Source organism: Emydura macquarii, unplaced genomic scaffold (genome assembly GCF_026122565.2).
Source record: "Emydura macquarii macquarii isolate MOO-44397 ecotype Brisbane River unplaced genomic scaffold, CSIRO-AGI_Emac_v2 contig_1790, whole genome shotgun sequence".
In the NCBI taxonomy this organism is placed as follows: domain Eukaryota; kingdom Metazoa; phylum Chordata; order Testudines; family Chelidae; genus Emydura; species Emydura macquarii.
In genome coordinates this window covers 16787777-16808000 of record NW_027131927.1, presented here as the reverse complement: position 1 = coordinate 16808000, position 20224 = coordinate 16787777, and the positions used below count along the sequence as shown (strand labels likewise).

At 43.6% G+C, this 20224-nt stretch overlaps 2 protein-coding genes across 2 annotated transcripts; both read left to right on the top strand.

The window, feature by feature from the left end:
- Positions 1-7652: 7652 nt before the first annotated feature.
- Positions 7653-10063, top strand: LOC137159168 (growth-regulated protein homolog gamma-like). The gene is made up of 4 exons (XM_067557366.1): positions 7653-7776; positions 8234-8360; positions 8459-8542; positions 9049-10063. The coding sequence occupies exons 1-4, from the start codon at positions 7692-7694 to the stop codon at positions 9065-9067; spliced, it is 315 nt and encodes a 104-aa protein (XP_067413467.1). The 5' UTR covers positions 7653-7691; the 3' UTR covers positions 9068-10063.
- A 3405-nt stretch (positions 10064-13468) lies between these two features.
- Positions 13469-18768, top strand: LOC137159169 (alveolar macrophage chemotactic factor-like). Its single transcript, XM_067557367.1, has 4 exons — positions 13469-13557; positions 15814-15940; positions 17898-17981; positions 18671-18768. Exons 1-4 carry the CDS (start codon positions 13500-13502, stop codon positions 18693-18695), a joined length of 294 nt encoding a protein of 97 aa, XP_067413468.1. The 5' UTR covers positions 13469-13499; the 3' UTR covers positions 18696-18768.
- The last annotated feature ends 1456 nt before the right edge of the window (positions 18769-20224 follow it).

The window sequence follows — 20224 nt, the reverse complement described above, 5'->3', positions numbered from 1 at the left end:
TGTATTTTGTCTTATGTGCCGTGGTATGCAGAAACTGAGGCATCTGCAAGGTTATTCAGTATGCCTATTCATCTCTGCCAATCAGAAGATGTCAGGCTGCAGAGACCAGAATGGTCAAGCAAGCAACTTAGGCTATGCTAGGCCTCAAAATAGTGGTCAAGCAACTCCAATCACACTGGGCCTCCAACACCTAACCCAAATATGGCAGTCAGCTAAACTCTGAGCATGTGGGCAAGACTCACCAGCCAGACACCTGGAAAGAATTCTCTGCAGTAACTCAGAACCCACCCGATCTAACATCCCACTGGGCATATTTACTGCTAATAGTCAAAGTTCAGTTAATTGCCAAATTAGGCTGTCTCATCATACCATTCCCTCTATAAATTTATCAAGCTCAGAGAGGGTTCTTCTTCTCAGGCTCAGAGAGGAAAAATGCTAATGAATGGTAGAAGCATCCTTCAAATGACCTACAATAGCTTTTCTGTATGTGACATGATTTTAGGATCCATTATTTAGGTGCTTTGGGAGGTTAGAAGGAAATGCTGCCTCCCTGAGAGAATGCATAGGGGTCCTATTTCTAGCCCTGAAGGATAAAATGCTTCTTGTACCTTAAACCTATCTGTGGTGCAAGAATATATATTATCTGTCTGATACCACAGATCAGTGTGATTTTGAGGGAGGGAGTGATAGAAATCTCATCTGGAAGGGAAAGAGGATCCCATTTGTGCCTGTTTGAGGCTGCTAAGAGGGTGGCACCATAAGAAGCAGTTCAGACAGAGCAGCTGAATGAACAGAGGGCAGGTGAGTTAGACAAAGGGGTATGACAAATGCAGTACGTAGCTGTATGTATGGTTTGCAAGCTGCCATCTGTAAAATGGGAAGTTATCTGGACTGGATAAGATTGGGTGTGTTGAGTTCTTTAAGATTACTTTTTGAGCATTGCTTGAGCCAGTTCAAAGTCAGCTGGTAGTATTTTTTTTTTTTTTTTTTAGTTAAGGTCCAAATTTCTTGGTCAAAGTATATCAAGATCCAGACTCCAGCAAAAAAAAAAACCAATAATAAGTAAATAAAAAGATTTCAGGGTCTGTTCAAAAGCATCTGGTAGTTGAGATTTGGTTCACGGTCTGCCTATTGATTTACCCTAGCCATACACCGTAGTCCAAGAACCCATTCCCAAACATGTACCTCTCTCAAGGGCCACAAGGAAAGAAGCAGGAGAAGACTTTAGAAAGATAAGTATTGAGAAGGGTTAATTCTAAGGCACACTTGTAATTGTCAGCTTTGCACACACGTCAGGAGCAAGTCCTTTTGCAATAACCACTTCACTCAGAAGTCTCATGGGGCTTGCAAAGCATTAAACAAGCAGGATGGAGGAGCTTAGTATCCTTAAAGAGGAAGGGTGTTTGTGTGCTGAAGGCACTAGCGTGGGAGAGGGGATCAAGGAACACTGCCTTCTTTTCCCAGGTCCACCAGTCTTCCCGAGTGACATTGGGCAAGTTGTTTGGGACCTGATTGAGCAATGCTCTCAAGCACATGCTAAACTCCCACTGAAGTCAACTGGAGTTGACTGATTCACCCTGCTGACCTACGTGCTTAAAGTTAAGCACATATATAAATGCTTTGTTGAAGCAAGGCGTGGTGTTCAGAGGTGTTGAAAACCCACAGCTCCTATTGACTTCACCATTGTTATTTTTTAGTTACTATTATCCACCTGTTGTCTCTTGTCTTATACTTAGATTGTAAGATCTTTGGGGCCAGAGCCTTCTTTGTGTCATGTGTTTGTGCAGCACCGATCACAACAGGGCCCAGATCCTTGCTGGGGTTCTGAGGCCCTACCATAGGACTGATAGGGGACAATGTGGCCTATGAGCTAAAGCACTGGATTGGGACTCAAGCTTTGGGTTCTAATCCTGACTCAGTGCGAGCATGATCCTGATGTGTGAGCATGAGCCAGTCACTCCTCTGTGCCTAAGTGGACAAAGTTGATGAAAAGCACAATACAAGAGCGAGATAGTATTAATGCTAATGCTACTGTTACTATTAACATGTCCCAGTCATACAAAGACTTGCCGAGGTTTATTTTGACACATTAGTCTAAGCGCTACAACCGTATGGATGCACCGATGCAGCTGCGCCACTGTAGTGTGTCTAGTGAGGACCCACTCTGCCGACAGTAATAAAGCATTCCCAGCTGCATAACAAAACCATCTTGAGAGGCAGTAGCTTATTTGGTGGGAGATGCTCTCTCCCCTGACATAATGCTGTCCACACCAGTGCTTAGGTGAGTATAACTTATGTCACTAAGGCTATGTTCAGACTGCCAGCGGCAAAATCGCCACTGCCAGATCGATCTTCCTTGATCGATTGAGCAGGTCTCACTGACCGCTCAATTGATCAGGAAGTCGACTGAGTAAGTCCACCCCCTCAAGTAGCGCAGTGAGAACAGCGCGCAGAAGGGAAGCAGAGCAGTTGACGTCTGCTTAATTTGCGTAACTCCCATTGACTGCCACCGAAGCGCACGGTAAGTGTGAACCAGCCCTCAAGGGGTGGCTTATTCACATCTCTGAGCGACAAATTATACCAATAGTGGTGCCATTGAGTCCACTGGGACTAGTCAGTACATAAGATTTAACCTAAATATAAATCTTTGCAAGGATCACAGTCTGATGGATGGCTCCACTATAGAGTTTACAGCACTGCATTGTAGCTGTGCTAAACCGAAAGGAGCGAGTTCTCCCATCAACTACTCCGGCCCCCAAGTGGCAGTAGCTATGGTGACAGGGTGGGTTATTCACACTCCTGAGTGATGAATTATGCCGAAAAATTTAGTGTAGACAGTTTGATAATCTGGAGACTCAACCATGCCATTGAATTAAGATTTTAATTTAAATGTCCCACAACTCATTAAGTGTTATTGTAGGTGAGCTTTGCTTATTACTGCACAACTATAGAGCAAAATAGGTAATAAGGTGCAGAAGATGGCTGTAAATTAAGTGCTTTAAAACCCACTTTTTCATAGCTTGGACATACCACCATATTTGTAAGAAAGTTCTGGTTTTAGGTAACAATTCCATTTGCTATTTATTCCACAATAATTATATGGGTGAAACCACATTGCTATGCTCTCAAACTCACAGAGAAAAAGGAGGCACAAAAACACCACATCACTCATGGGCTTAGCACAAAACAATTACTCCACATCTGATTTCAGTCCTCATCCTCAAAGGATACGCCTGCAACACCGTCAAAAGATGAGCTTGGGAGGTTAAATTCATAACTTCTCTAGACACTAAAAATCATGGTCTTAATAAAGATACTGATCTATGCTTTATTACAATAATCTGTGATCCACTAAGTGCTCCTTTTTTGTCCTATGACTGCAGGGGTGTCAACAGGTCACCTCACTTTGAATAGGCCCTTAGAATGTTTATTCTTGTCTCTCATCAATAGAAGTCAGTTCAGTACAAGATATAACCTTGTCTTGCTAATATCCTGGGACCAACAGGGCTACAACAACACTGCAAACACATATTCTACTGTCATTTTCTTGCCTGGCATCTACTCCACCAATCATGGGGACTGATTCTTCTCTCACTTACACCAGTTTTACATCACTGTAATTCCACTGATTCTACTACAGTTATTCCTGAATCACATCAATGAACCGAGAGTACTGAGACCAGGTCCATGATGTTCAGCACCCATAAACAAAACAGCACAAAGTTAATTCCCATTTAGCGTATTATTTTACTATTTTCTTAGAGCCAAGAAGGAATTAAAGCAAGCAGAATATAGCCAGTCTGTCCAGCAGAGATATAAATTTTAATTTCCAAGCTCCTCTTTTCTTGTGCAGGTTTCCTTTGAAACCACTCTCCATTGTCCTAAGGCTGCAGGGGTGTAATTACCCACTTCATTTTAAGTCATCTCCTACAACAGGTATTATTAACTCCTTATGTTTAACAATCCCACCTTGTATTTACCTTAGCACTCTTTCTTCACTGGACTGACCTGAAGAAGAGCTCTGTGAAGCTCAGAAGCTTACCTCTTCCACCAACAGAATTTGGTCCACTAGTCTGGCCTATCCTATCTGTCTATTTCTTTCATACCCTGGGACCAGTAGAGCTACAATAAACACTGCAATTAATATATTCCAAGGCAGTGAGTCTGTGTTCTCCAATGATTTTTCAGAGTTACTATATGTTACATGTTGTAAAGGGACCAAATAAGGGGGAGGTTAGAACAAACTAACAAACAAATATTTCCCCTTTAGGAAGGTCTTAGGGAAAGAACATTCTTACCAAAAGTTTATAAAGCACTCAACATTCCCCAAATGAGTCAACAAAGCAAAAGTCCCAGGAGTCAGCAAACACTAACAGCCTCCAGGGCCTCCAGTCCACCACAGCTTCCTTTTCCTTTTTAATAGACCAGCTCCAGGGTGGGGTATGGTGGGTCCTTCATTGAGCCCCGGCTTGCTTGAGCTGTAAGCCAGTGTTCCTTAAAGGGATAGGACACCCCACCACTGTGCTTGTCTTACCCAATCAAGTGATACTAAGGGGTATGTCTACATTGAAGCCAGAAGGTGTAATTCCTAGCTTGAGTAGCCAGGCCTGTCTAGCTCTGATCCAGCTAGCATGCTGGAAATAGAAGTGTAGCGGCAGCTGGAGAGCCCTAGGAGGGGCTAGCTTCTGAGTACCATCCTATCTGAAACAGCAAGCATGTGTGTGTGTGGCTAGTAGCTTGCCCCAGCTGTGACATGTCTATTGTTAGTGCACGAGCTTGATCAAAATTAGCAGGGTTTACCTAATGGAACTAGAAGTTACACCTGCCAGCTTCAGGGTGGACATAAGATTTCAAGCTGTTCCTTTCACAGAAGTGATAGAGCAAATTTCCTTAGCAGAGCTCTGGTGGAACTTATGGGAGCTGTCTGATTTCAGGGAATATATGACCCTCAGGGTATTTTTATCGATGTGTGGAAACACCAATGAAAGGGCCACAGCCAAATGGACATTCACTGCATATTATAATTCATACCCTTAGAAGGCACAATAAACGTTTTAGAACTATATAAAAAAGTAAGAAAGTGGGCCCTACTGCGAAATCATTTGTGATTCGAGAAGCAGCTTTGATGCCAAAATATGATCCAGTATGTTTCATTCATTACCTTTCATAAAAGGAATATATACAGGTGATGAATGATACACCTGGGTATATATATATATATATATAAACCTGCTGCATTTAAGCAGCAAGTGTTTTTGTATTCCTCGTCCACCCCAAACCCCAAGTAAAGGCAGTGGTGAAACCCTGGCCCTTCTGAAGTCAAAGGGAGTTTCACGGTTAATTTCAACTGGAGCAGCACTGGATCCTAGAATAAAACTGCTACTGATTTGTCATTTTTAAAGGAAGAAAATGTATTTTCACTGGCTGTTTACTGTACAAAGAAAAATAAACTGAAAATCAGTTGACCTAAAATGTTTGTTTAATGATGTCACTTTTTCTCCTCCTGCCATATAATGGTAAAATACAGAACACAGGGACTAGTGGAAACAGCTAACACAAGACTATAGTCTTTACATTTAAAATATGTCCTTATGGGTTTTTGCACGGGTGACAGACCTAGCACATCATTTGATTTCCAGCTCTGGCTGCTGTGGTAGGAGGAACGGGATTGTCAGTAGGCAAGTATCACCTTCTCCTGGACATAGCAAACTTTAAAGCAACTCCACAGCCACATGTGGAGCTATAGCTCAGTTTTGGAGTCCTGAGCAAAGACTGGCACTTGGGCCAAATTTTTATTTCTGAAGCTTTGGTGATATGTGGCTAGATCTTGCAGCTCTTTCAGGGAAAGCTCCCACTGACTTCAGAGGGAATTTTTGCCTGAATAGGGACTGCAGAATCCAGTTCCATTTCTTTTGTGGCCAGAGCTGGATGAGAGTCATATGGGCTTTGAACAGAAAGAAACAGCCTCAGAATCCTCCGAATTGCTTCATATTTTAAGTTGCTTAATGGCATATTTATATTTTAAGATTACATGGTTTTTATGCACAGCTGCTTCTTTGTGTCAATGGCACAAGTTACACTTTTTTTGGATGTCTGGTTATTGTCATGGCTTCTCTGTTTTGCCCTGTAGGGTTGCCAGAAGAATTGTTTAGAAGTGCTCTCACTTACAGACTTGATAGACATACAGTCTCACTCACTGTTAAGCTACATGTTAGACGCTAGGTAATATAAATAAATAATGTTAATCCTTGGGCTGCTACGCTGAATGATATTTCCCTCCTACTGTTTGCTTTCAGTCATGTGCAATAAATCAGATGTAGAGTTTTGGCTCCAAGGGTAAACCGTAAAACATGAGTTCATCCTCAGATTAAAAAGTGATTAACTTAACAGCTATCTGTCAAGAGATGCTACCACGTTACGTTCTTAGCTTCCCCTTGATTGTGAAAGTTTTTCAATTGAGAGTTGTTTCGTAAGCCTGCAGACTTCTGAGTCATAATAAAAAAAATGAACCGTCATCTTAAAAAACAGGGTCCCTAATGCTTAATAACAAATAATGCTTATGGTGCAGATTGATCTGTTAATGCCACTGTCGGGTTTTACAATAAGTTAACTAGTTTCATAGCGGGAGAAATAGCAGCCTACCAAAGAGCTATGCCACCGAAACCGAGCAACAGTAGACGCTGCATCCCAAGAACTAGACTGAGCAGCTATGGAGTAAACATGTGGGACCCATTCTGAGCTCCACAGCCTTTCCACTCACACCGGCTTCATTGTAACCACAAGCAGAATTTGGTCCCGGGTATCTTCACCTTTAGTCTGAAATATATAGTCCAAATCATGTGTGTATTATATGAGTCGGATCCTGCTGCCTTCATTGCACCAGGGATATACGGTCTACCCCTCTACACTGCAACACACACTATTTTATCTGTAATTAAATATGAATGTTGAACCAGTAGTAACATCAAGCATTGGGTATTAGTAAACTGTTATTAACATTCAACGTAAACCTCTCCGTATATGATAATCCCCTGCTCCGTGCTGAGAACTACCCTGGGAGTTAAGGGGTTTGGGATACACGAGTTCAGGGTTCTGGGCTGAACTATCGCCTTATTCCCATCTCAAGATTAAGCCTCGAAGCCAGCGTGTGGCGCCTGTGCCCGGTGCCCGCTCCCTGCCCCTCCCACAGGCCACAGCGCGATGCCCGGGCTAGGAGAAGACGCGAAACAAAGTAGCGCGCCACGCTGCCCCCAGCGCTTTCGCCCCGTCGGGCCCAGGTGTCCCGAGCCGCCCGTGTGGGGTAGCGCGGGACCCGCACTCCTGCAGCGGCGCGGGTGGCCCGGCTGGCAAGGAGCAGGGCGGTTAGTTTCCGCCGAGATCGGTGCCGGGAGCTGTGGCTGCACCGCTGGGGTGGGGGCCGGTGGCAACAAGTGGGTTTCCGGGCGGAGATCCCGGCCACCGGCTCCGGGCCGATCCCCGAGAGCAGCTCCAGCCCTTGGCACGGCAAGCCGCAGCGGAGCAGAGCCCGGCTGAGTCAAGTTCCTCCGGCCGCTCCGCCTCCTGCTGTCCCCTCCCCCGGGAATTTCCCAGCCGAGCTCCTGCGGGATAAAAGCGGCTGCGGGCGCTGCAGTGGCTCAAAGCTGAGCCGAGCCCACATCGCCGAGCACCAGCCCCCGCCGCCAGCCCGAACCATGAGCCATCCCCGGAGCTTTGCCGCCGCCAGCCCCCTCCTGCTGCTGCTGCTGCTGCTGGCGGCCTGCGCCGCGCTGTGCCGGGGTAAGGGGCTCGCCGCGCCGCGCCGGGCATCGCCAGCTTCCAGAGCGGGGTGGGGCGCTGGGCTTGCTGCAGGCGCCAGGGGCAGCCGGCTGCGATCCCTGCTCGGGCAGCTCCAGCAACGGGGCCGCCTCGGGGGTCTGAGATCGGGGAAACCAGGAACCGCCCCGGCCCCCCGGGAGAGAGGGGCGGGGACAAGGGCGCTTGGGGGCAGGTGACAGGGGGCCCGTGTGGGGACTGGGAAACCGTGGTAGAAGGGTGGCTGGGGGCAGGTAGGCGGAGCCGTGGAGGGCTTGGCAAAGCCTTTGGCGTCCTGGTGGGAGAGGAGCCGATGTGGCAGGAGGGATCTGACTCTCGGGGAGCTGGGGGTGGGGGTGGGGGGACGGAGTGTCCCAGCGCGGCCCCTCTGCAGAGTCTCCGGGAGCCGGCAGGAGCTGAGTCTCTTTCTCCCCCTCCCCAGGAGCCCCCATGGCCGGCGAGCTGCGGTGCCGGTGCGTGCAGACCGTCTCCGAGGTGATCCACCCCAAGCGCATCGCATATGCGGAGCTGATCCCCGAGGGGCCCCACTGCGAGGTGGCTGAAGTCATGTAAGTGCCGGGCCCCTGCTGCCCGCTCCCAGCCTGCGCTCCCCGCCCTGCCCCCGCCAGCACCGGGCTCACCCCGCTCTCCCCTCTGTCTCCCGCAGAGCCACCACGAAGCAGGGCAAGAAAGTCTGTCTGGAGCCCACAGCGCTCTGGGTCAAGCTGATCATCAACAACATCCTGAACAGGTACCTGCCCTGGGCTGTCGCTGTTCCTATTGTGTTAGGGGCCAGGGCCCCATGGGTCCAGCTCTAATGCAAGTGCTGTCCCCTGTCACGGTAGTGGTAGATTAGTCTGAAACAGGTATCTGTTGCCGTGACAATGGACCAGAGTGGGCTGCTGTTTTTTTAATCAGAATTATCCATCCCTTAAGACTTAGTGGCCCTGTCGACCTCAGGCTGTATTATGGAGTGAGGAGACATGCAGCATAACAGTTTACGTACAATATTTGTACTCTTACAAATCAGACTGGGCTCCAACAAGTGGCTGGTGGCCTCCCTGCCACTAATGCTGTAGATCTCACCTGTATCCCCACTATCCACTATTGCTTGTGACACAGCGCTCCTGGGGAGGGCTGCTGGAGTCTAGTAGCAGGAAATGCAAGATCAGAGCTGGTAGAGGCAAAGGCAAAAGAGGAAATGAGTCCAGGTGAAGTATTTCATTTGTAATATGTATTGTTGTCTGACTGTTGCAGTAAATCTAACAAGTTGTGAGGGGAGAAGTGGACATGAAACAAGGAACTACAACAGAAACTACCTGTGTGCAAGGAAAACAATGTGACAGAGAAGGGGAAACTGAGGCTGGAGGAAGAGCCATGGTGAACTCTCCTTTTGAAGGTCTGATAGACCAGCCTCCATCATGTTCAACCTCTTCCATGTATTCTACTAAATTATTACAATCTGTTCTTATTTATCTATTTATTAATATAAGTGTGTGTAGCTATTGAATCTATTCACCAGGTAGATATTTTGGGTAAGCACCTGTCCTAGATCCTGTTACAACTCAAACAATTCAGTTAGTCTCAGCTCTTGGAGAAGTTGTAATCTGACAAATATTTATAGGGACATGAACTGATTATGAGCAGTAGTGGGTACAAGAAAGGCTCATTGTTAATCCAATACACATTCTAAACAACTCATCACCTCCGTAGTCTGAGCAGGTCAAGATGAAGAGTGCTGTGAACCCCTGCCTTCTGCTTTGTGAACGTGTGCAATGCCTGGCTTGTGAATAACCAGAACTTTAGATTTTGGAGCTGCCAAGCATTTAGTCTTTGTGCTCACAGCTATTCAGGATTACAAAATAAAAGCCAACTGGAGCAAATAGTAACTTACTACAGTCTTGAAATCAGTTGCTGAGATACATGTATTTTTGGACATAGAATCAGTTGTGTGATTCATAATCTGTTTCACACAACTATGATAAGGAAATACTAGTTAAGTGATCTTCATGGAAATGTGGCTTTCATTCAGTAGCTAAAATGTTATAACCATAAAGACTGGCTTTATATTAATATTCTTAAATATTTTATATGAAATTTAAATATTTGGTATTTATGCTGAAGTCTTAAGAACAGTATGTTCTGAACATCTTTAGACATTTTATGTCTTCACTGTATGACATACTGTCATGTTTCTGTAGAATAAATGGCATTAATTCTACTCTACTAAAATGCAATATTTATGTAATGAAGGTGGTTTTTAAAATAAATATTTTCTTATTAAAATATATCTAGTAATCTGTTCAGTCCAGAGTGTGTGCCAGTTAAACTACCATTTAAAAACAAACAGTGGAATAATAAATGTTCTGCATGCACCACAGCAATTCATAGCCTCACATGCATCAAGCTTCTGGGGTTTTCTTTTTTAGTATGTTTATCTGTATTAAATGACACGTGTCCACAACTCCAATATTTATACTCTTCATCTGTATAGTTTCATCATGTAAAGAGATTACAGCTAGGAACATGGCTGTGTTGATGTAAGCCCACATGCAGCCAGGACTTGCACATTTACTTAACTTTCAGGGGAGCACATGTGTGCTTAAAGCACTTTGCATAGGTGGGACCATAAAGGTTCTTTGTTAGGATAGGAATCAGTTTAGGAAAAACGGCATAGAAAAGACACCTGCTTATGAGTTTTCAGGGCATCTGTAAACTCTAGCTGTAAAAAAAAAAAAAAAAAAAAAAAATCAGATAACTTTTTGAGTCTAGACATTATTTTAAGAAATTAGCATCCCTCTGGCTACTTCTGACTCATGGAACTCAATTGTTTCCAGAAGGAAGTGTTAGATCTATAGGCATAGATACAGTACATAATGCATGGATCTTTTTTAAATCAGTGGAAAAACCATTTGCTGCTTGTTTATGGAATTTGGGTGCATCAAAATACATATCCTATGCTGCTCCCATTGAAGGAAATGGGAATCTTACGGTTTTATTAGAGAGACTACATGACAGAGTGGTACAGCAAATTTTATCAGCATGCGTTTGGGAGGGTCACACTACATTGCAAATCCATACCAGTAAATCCTTGAGACTTCCCCACCATGTTGTCTTGGACACAAAAATAGGAAAACTAACTATCATGGAGTTGCTTTGTTGTTACTCATTCTGGGTATCCTGCACCTGGAGAGCCAGCCTGCCTTGGGCACTATGGATCCAACTTCTCAGGACGGACAGAGGAAAATTCTGGTAGATATTGAAAGTTTCTTGAAGTGATGTAAAATAGCTTTTCTATAAATAACATGATTTTAAGGTCAAATACTTAAGAGCTTTCTAAGGTTACAAATAAATGCTTACTCCTAGAGGGAGATACTTCCCTTTTCCCAATGATATATAGTTCATTTCTAGACCTGACAGGCAAAATGCTTATTGTACCTTAAACCTGTCCCTGGTGCAAGATTTTGTTGTCTGACACCTCAGACCACTGTGCTTTTGAGGGGACATGGAGTGAGTAGTAGAAATCCCACATTGAGAGGAAAGGAGGACACAATTAGTGCCTGTTTGAAGCTGCTAATGTTGGCAATGTTAGAAGCAGTTGCAGTGGAGAGTACAGTGGATAGAGTGCAGGTGGATTGGAGAAAGGTGCATGACCAATGCAATTTATCAGATAGGTATCACCACCACTTATGTGAGGTGTCTATTCTCACGTAGTACCCATGTAGCTATATGTCTGGTCACTTTGCAAGCTGCCATCTGCAAACTGTTAAGATCTCACGACTTAATAAATCAGGTGCATTGATTTCAAGATTAGTTGTGAATATCTTGAGGCATGTTAAAGTCAACAGCACTATATTATGAATATCTGTGTGCCTGTCTGGAGTGCCATAAAGAAGGAAGAGAAGACTTTAGAAAGAGAAATATTCAAAAGGGTTCAATTCAAAGCACATTTAGAGTCAACATCTTTGTGCCAATCTCTAGCTGAAGTCAGGATCAGGTCAATCCCTTTTTGATACCCACTTCAACCAGGGATGCTATGGGGCTTGCAGAGCATTATTAAACTAGAAGTGACTGAGGAGAACAGCATAGAGAGGAGCATGTTCATGTGATTAACACAACACGGGGGGAAGGAAAGAGGGAGAGAGCAAAGAAAGCTAGCTTCTGTTCCCAGGTCTCCTAGTCTTCCTGTATGGCATAGGGCAAATTGTTTGGGCCCTGATTCAGCAAAGCTCTTAAGCACATGCTTAACTCCCACTGAAATCCATGGGAGTTGATCGGGTTACCGTGCTGAACTATTTGCTTAAATTTAAGTACGTGCATAAATGCTTTGTTGCAACAGGGCCTAATGTTCAGAGGTGTTGAAAACCCATAGCTCTCATTAGCATCATCATTGTTATTTTTGATTATTAGTTACTACTATGCACCTGTTGTCTCTTGTCTTACACTTGGACAGTAAGCTCTTTGGGGCTGGGCCCTTTTCTCTGTTATATGGTTGTGGAGAACCTAGGAAAATAGAGCTCTCTAGGTGCCACCCCAGAACTTATGGGAGACAGTGCGGTCTATTGGCTAGAACAACAAACTAGGCCTCAAACTCTGGGTTCTATTCTTAGCCCTCCCACTAGGCTGGTAGATGACTTTGTGCTAGTCACGTCACCTCTCTGTGCCTCAGTTTCACTATCTGTAAAATGGGGGTGATGACTGTAAACTTCAAGTGCTCTGAGATCAGCAGATGAAAACCACTACACATGAACTAGATAACAATTAATGCCATTATTTATTATGATCCCCATCACTGGAGGTTTTTAATAACAGGTTAGACAAACACTTGTCAGGGATGGTCTAGATTTACTTGATGATCTAGGTATATCTCAGCCTAAGGGGCTGGACTAGATGACCTCTTGAGCTCCCTTCTCACCCTACATTGCTATGATTCTATACCCTGCTCATACAAAGATTGTTGCACATGTTTAAATTAAAGTGAGTAGCTCCACAGAATCCACTGGGAGTAATCACAGTGCATCTTACATCTTAACAGACTCATGGCCTTAGTTTGATAACTAGGTAACTCATCCATTTTATTTAATTAAGGTTTTAATTTAATTTTCCACAGTTCATGTATGTTCTACTTATTACTGCACCACCGTAGAGAAAAACAGGTAATCAAGTGCAGAAGATGACAATAAGTTCTTAAAAACCTGTTTAATTCACTACAGTGACATACCACCATATTAGGAAAAAAACCCTCAGATTGTGTAGTGATACCATTACTTTTTATTCCCCTGTCATTTTCTTGCATCGCATCTACTCCTCTTCAATCATCAGGTCTGATTCTCTCACGTACGCCAGCTATTCCTCAGTGCAAGACCATGGACTTGACTGCAGTTACTCCTGTATTATGTTAGTGGACCAGGAATGAGGCCTATGAAGTTCAGCACCCAGTAAACAACACAGCACAAAGCTTATTCCCTTTCATCATATCATTTTACTGTTTTCTTAGCACCATGAAGGAATTAAAGCAAGCCGAATAAATCCAATTTCCTTCTGGGTCGTTAGTTTGTCAAAAACATGTAATCTCTGTCTCATCTAAGATCCTCCCTCACACAAATCACACAGTATAAAAGCTACCACATGGTCTGTAGATGTCACAGAGTTGATTTTAAGCAGCTATTCACCAAAAGCAAGGCAAGAAACAAATCAACCAGGCAGCCATGGACAGCAAGATCACATTCTCCCTCCTGCTGCTTACTCTCACAAGCTTCTGTCATGGTAAGTAATTCAAAGTACTTTTAGCATTTTCCCTTGCTCTCTTATGTTAATGCCTTTTAAATATTTGCAAAAACAATTAGTGTTTTAATTTAAAGGTGTACAGAACAGAACTACTGAACTGCTTTAAACTCACCACACACACTGTTTTAAGATAACAAATCACACAGAATGGATGCATAGTATAAAACAAAACAAGCTGTGACTTCATTTCTAATCTCATACCATTTTTATACTAATGGAACTTTGCTGAAGTTATGGCTGATTTACACAGATGCAAGTGAGATCAGAATCATGCCCTGCAGTATGCTGCATTTCTGGCACTCCAAGTCTTTCTCCTGCTTGAGGTGTCCATGATATCAACCACTCCAGAAGACACAGAACCTCAAACTCAGCTTTTGGCTGGTTATTAAAGGAGGAAGTGATTTTCAAGGAACTGTTTTCAGACAGTTATTTCAGCTGATCTACTCCAGTCTTATAGAGTCCTACATTCCACTCCCTTGTGAGGTGTGGAGAAGGGAAGGGGAGGGAAGCAAATCAAAGAAAAACAGGATAGGAAAGCCTCACAAGTGGGGGAGAAAGAGCAGAACTAACAAAGCGTGCTCCCCATCCCTTCTGTTGAAGCTCCAGAAGATCTGAGGCTTCTGAGAGAGCTCCATGAGGACAGGTCAGGTGTAGCGCCATAGAGCAGCTGCTGTATGATGCTGCCTATTCAAGTGGATGTCTGCACAGAAATTAACCATGCTTCTAGCAGCATTAGTTTCTGCTTCACTCCTGTACGGCTCTCAGCCAGGGAGGAAGAAGAAGAGCTGTGTGTAGCTTGAAAGCTTGTTTCTTTTGCTAGGAGAAATTGGTCCAGTAAAAGATATTACCTCACAGCCTTGTCTCTCTAATATCATGGCACCCACACTGCAAACAGGGAGATATTGGTCAGGTGTGGAGAGAGGAGCAATGGCAGTATTGTCCCCACACAATCTTTGAGGGGGAATGGGAGGCTGGGCAGCACCATGGAGGAACTAGCACATGCTTTCCTTGCTTCATCAGTGTCTCACTCATCCAACTCCTGTCTCCTGAGAGAAATAGCTATTGGACATGCTCCTAGGGGAATCTTACTAGACTTCCTGGCTCCTCCATCCCATTCTTGCAGGCTCTGCATGGCCCTTACTGACTGCGATCCTACATGAATGGTTTTGAGGTTTGTGTTAGAGAACATGAGATGATCCATAAAAGTATAAGTCTCAGCATCCTTATTTAACACTCCTTTAATACAAGCATCTGGATTGTAGCTCTGTGATTGTGTATGTGTGTGTGGAGGGTGGGGGGGCGGAGGGGTGTACAACAGGCGTGGAAGGCTGCTGTGTTCCAGTGCCACTGTGAGAAGGAAGATCAGGTTAAGCCCAGGATGGAAGTCAATCTCCAGCCCCTTGAGCCCTCAGCCTGCAAACGTGGTCCTCTCTTTCCTACCCACTCCTCTCTCAGGCTGCCCTCCAGTGACTAGCCCCCAGTAATTTGGCAGCTATAAAGAGCATGCTTGTTCCTGCATGCTTTCTGTCATGCACGTCCTTATGCTTAGAGCATCTACTTACAAGCCTACAACACTGCATTATGCAGCATCAAGCTCCTTCAGCCTCCCCCTTCCTTTGTGTCAAAGACATTTCATTTGTTCAAATGACAGGAGTTTAAATGGGGAAAAAGTAATATCTCTTTGTTCACAGGCACAACACAGAAATATAGGAACAGACATATTCGTTCAGATCTGTGGTCCACTGAGTTCACACAAAAAGGCTAGCCCAGTGCTAGTCTGGGAAGTAGAAGCCCTGCCCTGGATTCAAGTCTCTGCTCTGCCAGAGACTTCCTTTGTGACTTCAGACTAGCCACTGAGCCTTTCTGTCGTGGTTCAGTTCCCTATCTATACAATGAAGATAATGGCACTGCTTTACCTCACAGAGGCAATGTGAGAAAAAAGACATCAGAAATTGTGAGGTACTATGGTAGCTAGGGCCGAATAAATACCTAAGCTACATAGAATCCTATCTCTGACAGAACCAGATGCTTCAGAGGAAGATGCACCAAATGCTATAGTTGCCAGATCGAGTATAATGTGCATCCTAAGAAGGCCTTGTCCTAATCCCTCTTAGTTAGAGATTGGCTTAAACCCTGAAGCATGAGGTTTTTATTCCTTCCATACACTTTTTTTTGGAGTAATAACTTAGTTAAGTTCCTCACTCAGTGATGTCCCTCACATTCCTTCCCTCACAGAGTCAATTCTGGGTGGAGAGTTGCGGTGTCAGTGTCTTCAGACTGTCTCAGGCTTGATGTCACCAAAGCACTTGGTACATGTGGAAATCATCCCCAAAGGCCCACAGTGTGGTACCGTGGAAGTCATGTAAGTTGAAACCACAGGATTTCACAAGCCAGTAGCCATCCGAATGTGGCGCTTGTGAAAGCTGCAAGATTGACAGCGTTCGAGAAGGAAACCCTCGGTTTATCCACAGATCATTCTCTTACCATTTCCTAGCTACTCGGTTTGCTCAGCCACCATTTTCAGGCTGGAGACACTGGGCACCTGCAGCAGCCTGCAGGACAGATGCTCTGTTGTGGAGGAGGAGGAATAAGACCTGACATGCAGAGCTCCTAAATCCCACAAGAGCAGAGCTCTGTCCTACATAGCTGAGGAGGGCACCTGTCATGTGGCATTTCCCTCTGCATGGTTTGGAGTCCTGCATGGCAACCGTCTACTCTTGCAAGCCTCTGATTGTTCACACTCCAGATTGGGTGAATCATCCAGAGACCCAATCCCTTTGTGGCAGTTTCGAGTCTCCCTCCAGCTCCTTGAGAGCATGGATCCTATGGAGTCACACTGCCAGAGACTTCCCAGCTCACTGACACACCCATGGCTCCTCAGCCCACATCCCCACTGCAGACAAGTCTTCTGCAGCACAGAAGATCTCTGCTGAAAGGCTGATGCAACCACTGGCTCCCACACACTCTGTTGGAAGGCATCACTGGTTGAAGTGGTGAGGGAAACTATTGATATAGATATCACAGCTCGTCACTGGCCCCAGCCCATCAAATTCCATGTGTGCGTGGGCCAGAGATAGCACTCTGAAAGGAGCAGACACCCACACTGTCAAGGTATATGTAGACATATAGCCTGAGGTTTTCTTCTGGTGCATGAAACCAAACACAGGCAGTTAGTCTTTGTATTCCCCAGTGATTTTACATATGGCTATTCTAATTACAGGGTAGCTGTAAGTCACATGGTGTAAAGAATCCAACACAGAGGGAAGCTAAAACAAACTAACAAAACACATATCTCCCCTTTAAGACAGCCTCAGGAAAGGAGCAGTGTGAACAGAAGTTCACAAGGCCCTTACTGCATAGCAGATTTTCCAGATTGAATCAGCAAAACAAAGGTTTGTGGGATTGGCCGGGCTAGTCCCTCCAGACCCTGAGAGAGATAATAGCCCATAGCAGTCAGCATAGCTTCTATCCCAACTTCCTTTTTCCTTTTTAAACTGCTCAGCCCCAGGGGATCCTTGTTTGCTCTTTCAGGCTTGCTTCAGCTGTAAGCACCAGAGTGTTCTTTAAAGGGATAGTACACCCTGACACCTGAACCCAATAAAAAGATACTAAGATTTCAAACTATTTTTTTCATAGAAGTGACAAAGCAAAACTTCGAGGGCTGTAGGTTACCTTTTGACCTTTAGCAGGGCTCTCCTTCTAGTTAATGTCTGAATTTATTTTGGGAAATATCTGATCCTTACAGTATTTTTTAGAGATAAACAGAAACACTAATGGAAGGGCCATAGCTAAATGAACTTTCATTATATATAATGCACACAGTTAAAACGTAAACTAAAATTTTTAAAATTGTACAAACTTAGGGGCAAATTTTCAAAGTCAGGCATCCACCAATATTTGCACCATAAATTAGCACATAATTTTGAACATCCATTCCTGTGAGGGAATATTTTATATATTAAAGTATAAGGACCTCACTGAGCTCTCATTTACCCTTGTATAAATCAGGAGTAACATCACTAAAGTCAGTGGAGTGAGACTGGTGAGTAATAGGCGCAAATGAGATGAGAATCAGTCTCTAAGTGTCATTTAATACTGAAATGACATGAACAAAGTATGTATTTTTAAAGGGAGCATATTGAAAATTAACTACATGGGTCAAATTCTGCACTCAGTTACAGCTGTGCCACTCTACTGACATCAATGGCAGGTGGAAAAGCAAGAGTGAGAGCAGGATTTAGCCTATTGGCTGCTGTTTTTTTTCTAGACTCTCTCAAAGTGTTAATATTATTTTAAACAAATTGTTCACTCCCTTCCAGAGCAACACTGAAGACTAGCCAGCAAATCTGCTTGGATCCTGAGGCCAAATGGGTGAAGATGATAATTAACAGGATTTTACGCAGGTAGCTGTCGAAATGACCTTGTTACTGGAACTATTCCACCAAAGGGCAGGTTTCCACAGATCTTCTGAAGAGAAATAATCCCCAGATTCCTTTCAGTGTAAACACTTACGTGATCTTCAGTACTCATTATCTGAAGGTTCATTTGAGCAATACAGTGCCAGGAATCTAGAAAGATGGGAACTAGCAGATGTATTGGAATACAGCAGAAAAAGAGGCTCATCCATAAATCTGAAAAATCCCAGCTATATGCAGCATGTTACCCATGTGCATGATTAAGCCAGTGCTCTTCTGGTTAGTGTTCTGCTCTGCCATGCGAGAGACCCTGAGTGAAGGTTTGGGCTCAGGTCTCTCCTAAATTAACAGGAGCTGAGCTCACCACAAAGGAAGAGCCTCACATTCCTCTGTTTTATATTGTCTGGCCTGCCTTGGAGACTTGGCTAAAGAAGGGTCACTAGCACAAGGCTTCACTTTGTGTATGTGAGAGAGAATAACTGTCAGGAGAGCTAATTAATCTATCTAGCTGTGCAAGCTGTATTTAGAATTGTTTCTGACAACTTTTCATTCACACAGAAGAAAATATTTCTTTCACATAATCAAAGTCTGTCTGCTAGCCATGGCATTTTGGTTGTATTGAAATAAATCTCTCTGTATCGTATATGTTGTGATCTGTTGCAATGTTTGCATTACAGCTCATCCAACAGACAGCGCAAATAGGAAAAACAGGGATATTGCATAACCCCATGTGAAATTCTCAGCCATGATGTATCTCCAAGGGCCAGGCTGTTCATATTTTGTTTTAAATGTTTAAAACTGATCATGTGGTGTGCCTTACTGTGAAGGCATTTGAAGCTGAATCCTGGACTCAGTAGAGTCAACGGGAAACACGCCTATTAATTTCCAAGAGTCAAGTATTTGGCCCTTATTGAATTGGCCTTTAAAACAGTGCCATCTGTGAGTTTCACTTTGAAAGGCTGTGTGGTGTAACATTTTATTAGTGCAAGAGGGCTGTGGTTATCAAAGAAAAAAGAATGAAGCAAAAATATGTGTTGGAGCCTCTTGGAATGCAAACATGAGTTTGTGTGTGTTGATACAAGACTGTTAACAGCAAGAAGCAATGTTACTGATGACTGTGAAACAAATGCACTACAGAGTTTTTCCAGTGTTTTAAATTCGGAACTCTTGATTTTATGCATAATAATAATATCTTCATCAGTAGCCATAAAACTGTGCAGATCAACAAAAATTGTAATTCTATTTTTATCATTAAACGTGTGTGTCATTTGCAGGTAGCATGTTGTCATACTTTAAGATGTCAGCCAGGGTGCAGATGGTTTTAATGCTTTCTCCCCTATTTTACTTCTGAAAATTTGTATTAGTGGTTATTACAGTCATTATATACAAATATTTTATCTTTATTAATGATAAAATATGTCTATAATTTTGCATGTTGCATCCATAGTATTATGTGCACACATTCATGGGATAACTGGAGTTGAAAACTGAAGCTGAATGTATGAAAGATGCAGTTTTATGTGACTTTGTATACAATACTCAGAATTGCTGGGCCTGTTTTTCAAGGGAAGTAATGTTGGCTACAGTTTTTTTAGTAATAAAAAATATTTTCCTAAAATAAATTTCATTTGCATTCTGAATTAGTATGGATTTGGTATGATTTCCTTCTTTTTCAAAAGGGCATCAAAGCCAGCAAACTCCATTTCTGATGCCATTCACATTTCTGGTTCTCATTCAGTCAAATCCTCACCTATCTCAGCCAAAGACAACCATGATATCATGAGTATTAAAGACAGAAAACCAATATTACATGCCTACTAACAAAACATATGAGAAACCAGTTCACAGTTGCTGGAATAAGATAGATATTCATTTTGAATATGCCCAAGGTGTCATTACTTAGATTCTTATATAGCATCTGAGGAAATGTAAGGCTTGCTCCATGATTACCTGACAAACTTTAAAAAAAAAAAAAGAATTTTCTATTAAAATAAGGTACTTTGTAAGGTAATCATGTTGTGATGGACTTTATTTTGGGACCTTGAAGATGGTTGAAAGTGTTTTTCTTATTAAATTAGTCCCAAGAAGGGGTAATATTAGCCAGGAGAAAGACTGTGTGGAGTTCTTAAGGGGCTCTGAAGAGGGGAAAGAGAGGTAGGGTGCTGCAGAGCCACTCCTGGCCATGAGAGGTGCTCAGGAGGCAGCTGTCCTGTTACACCCCTTAACAATGT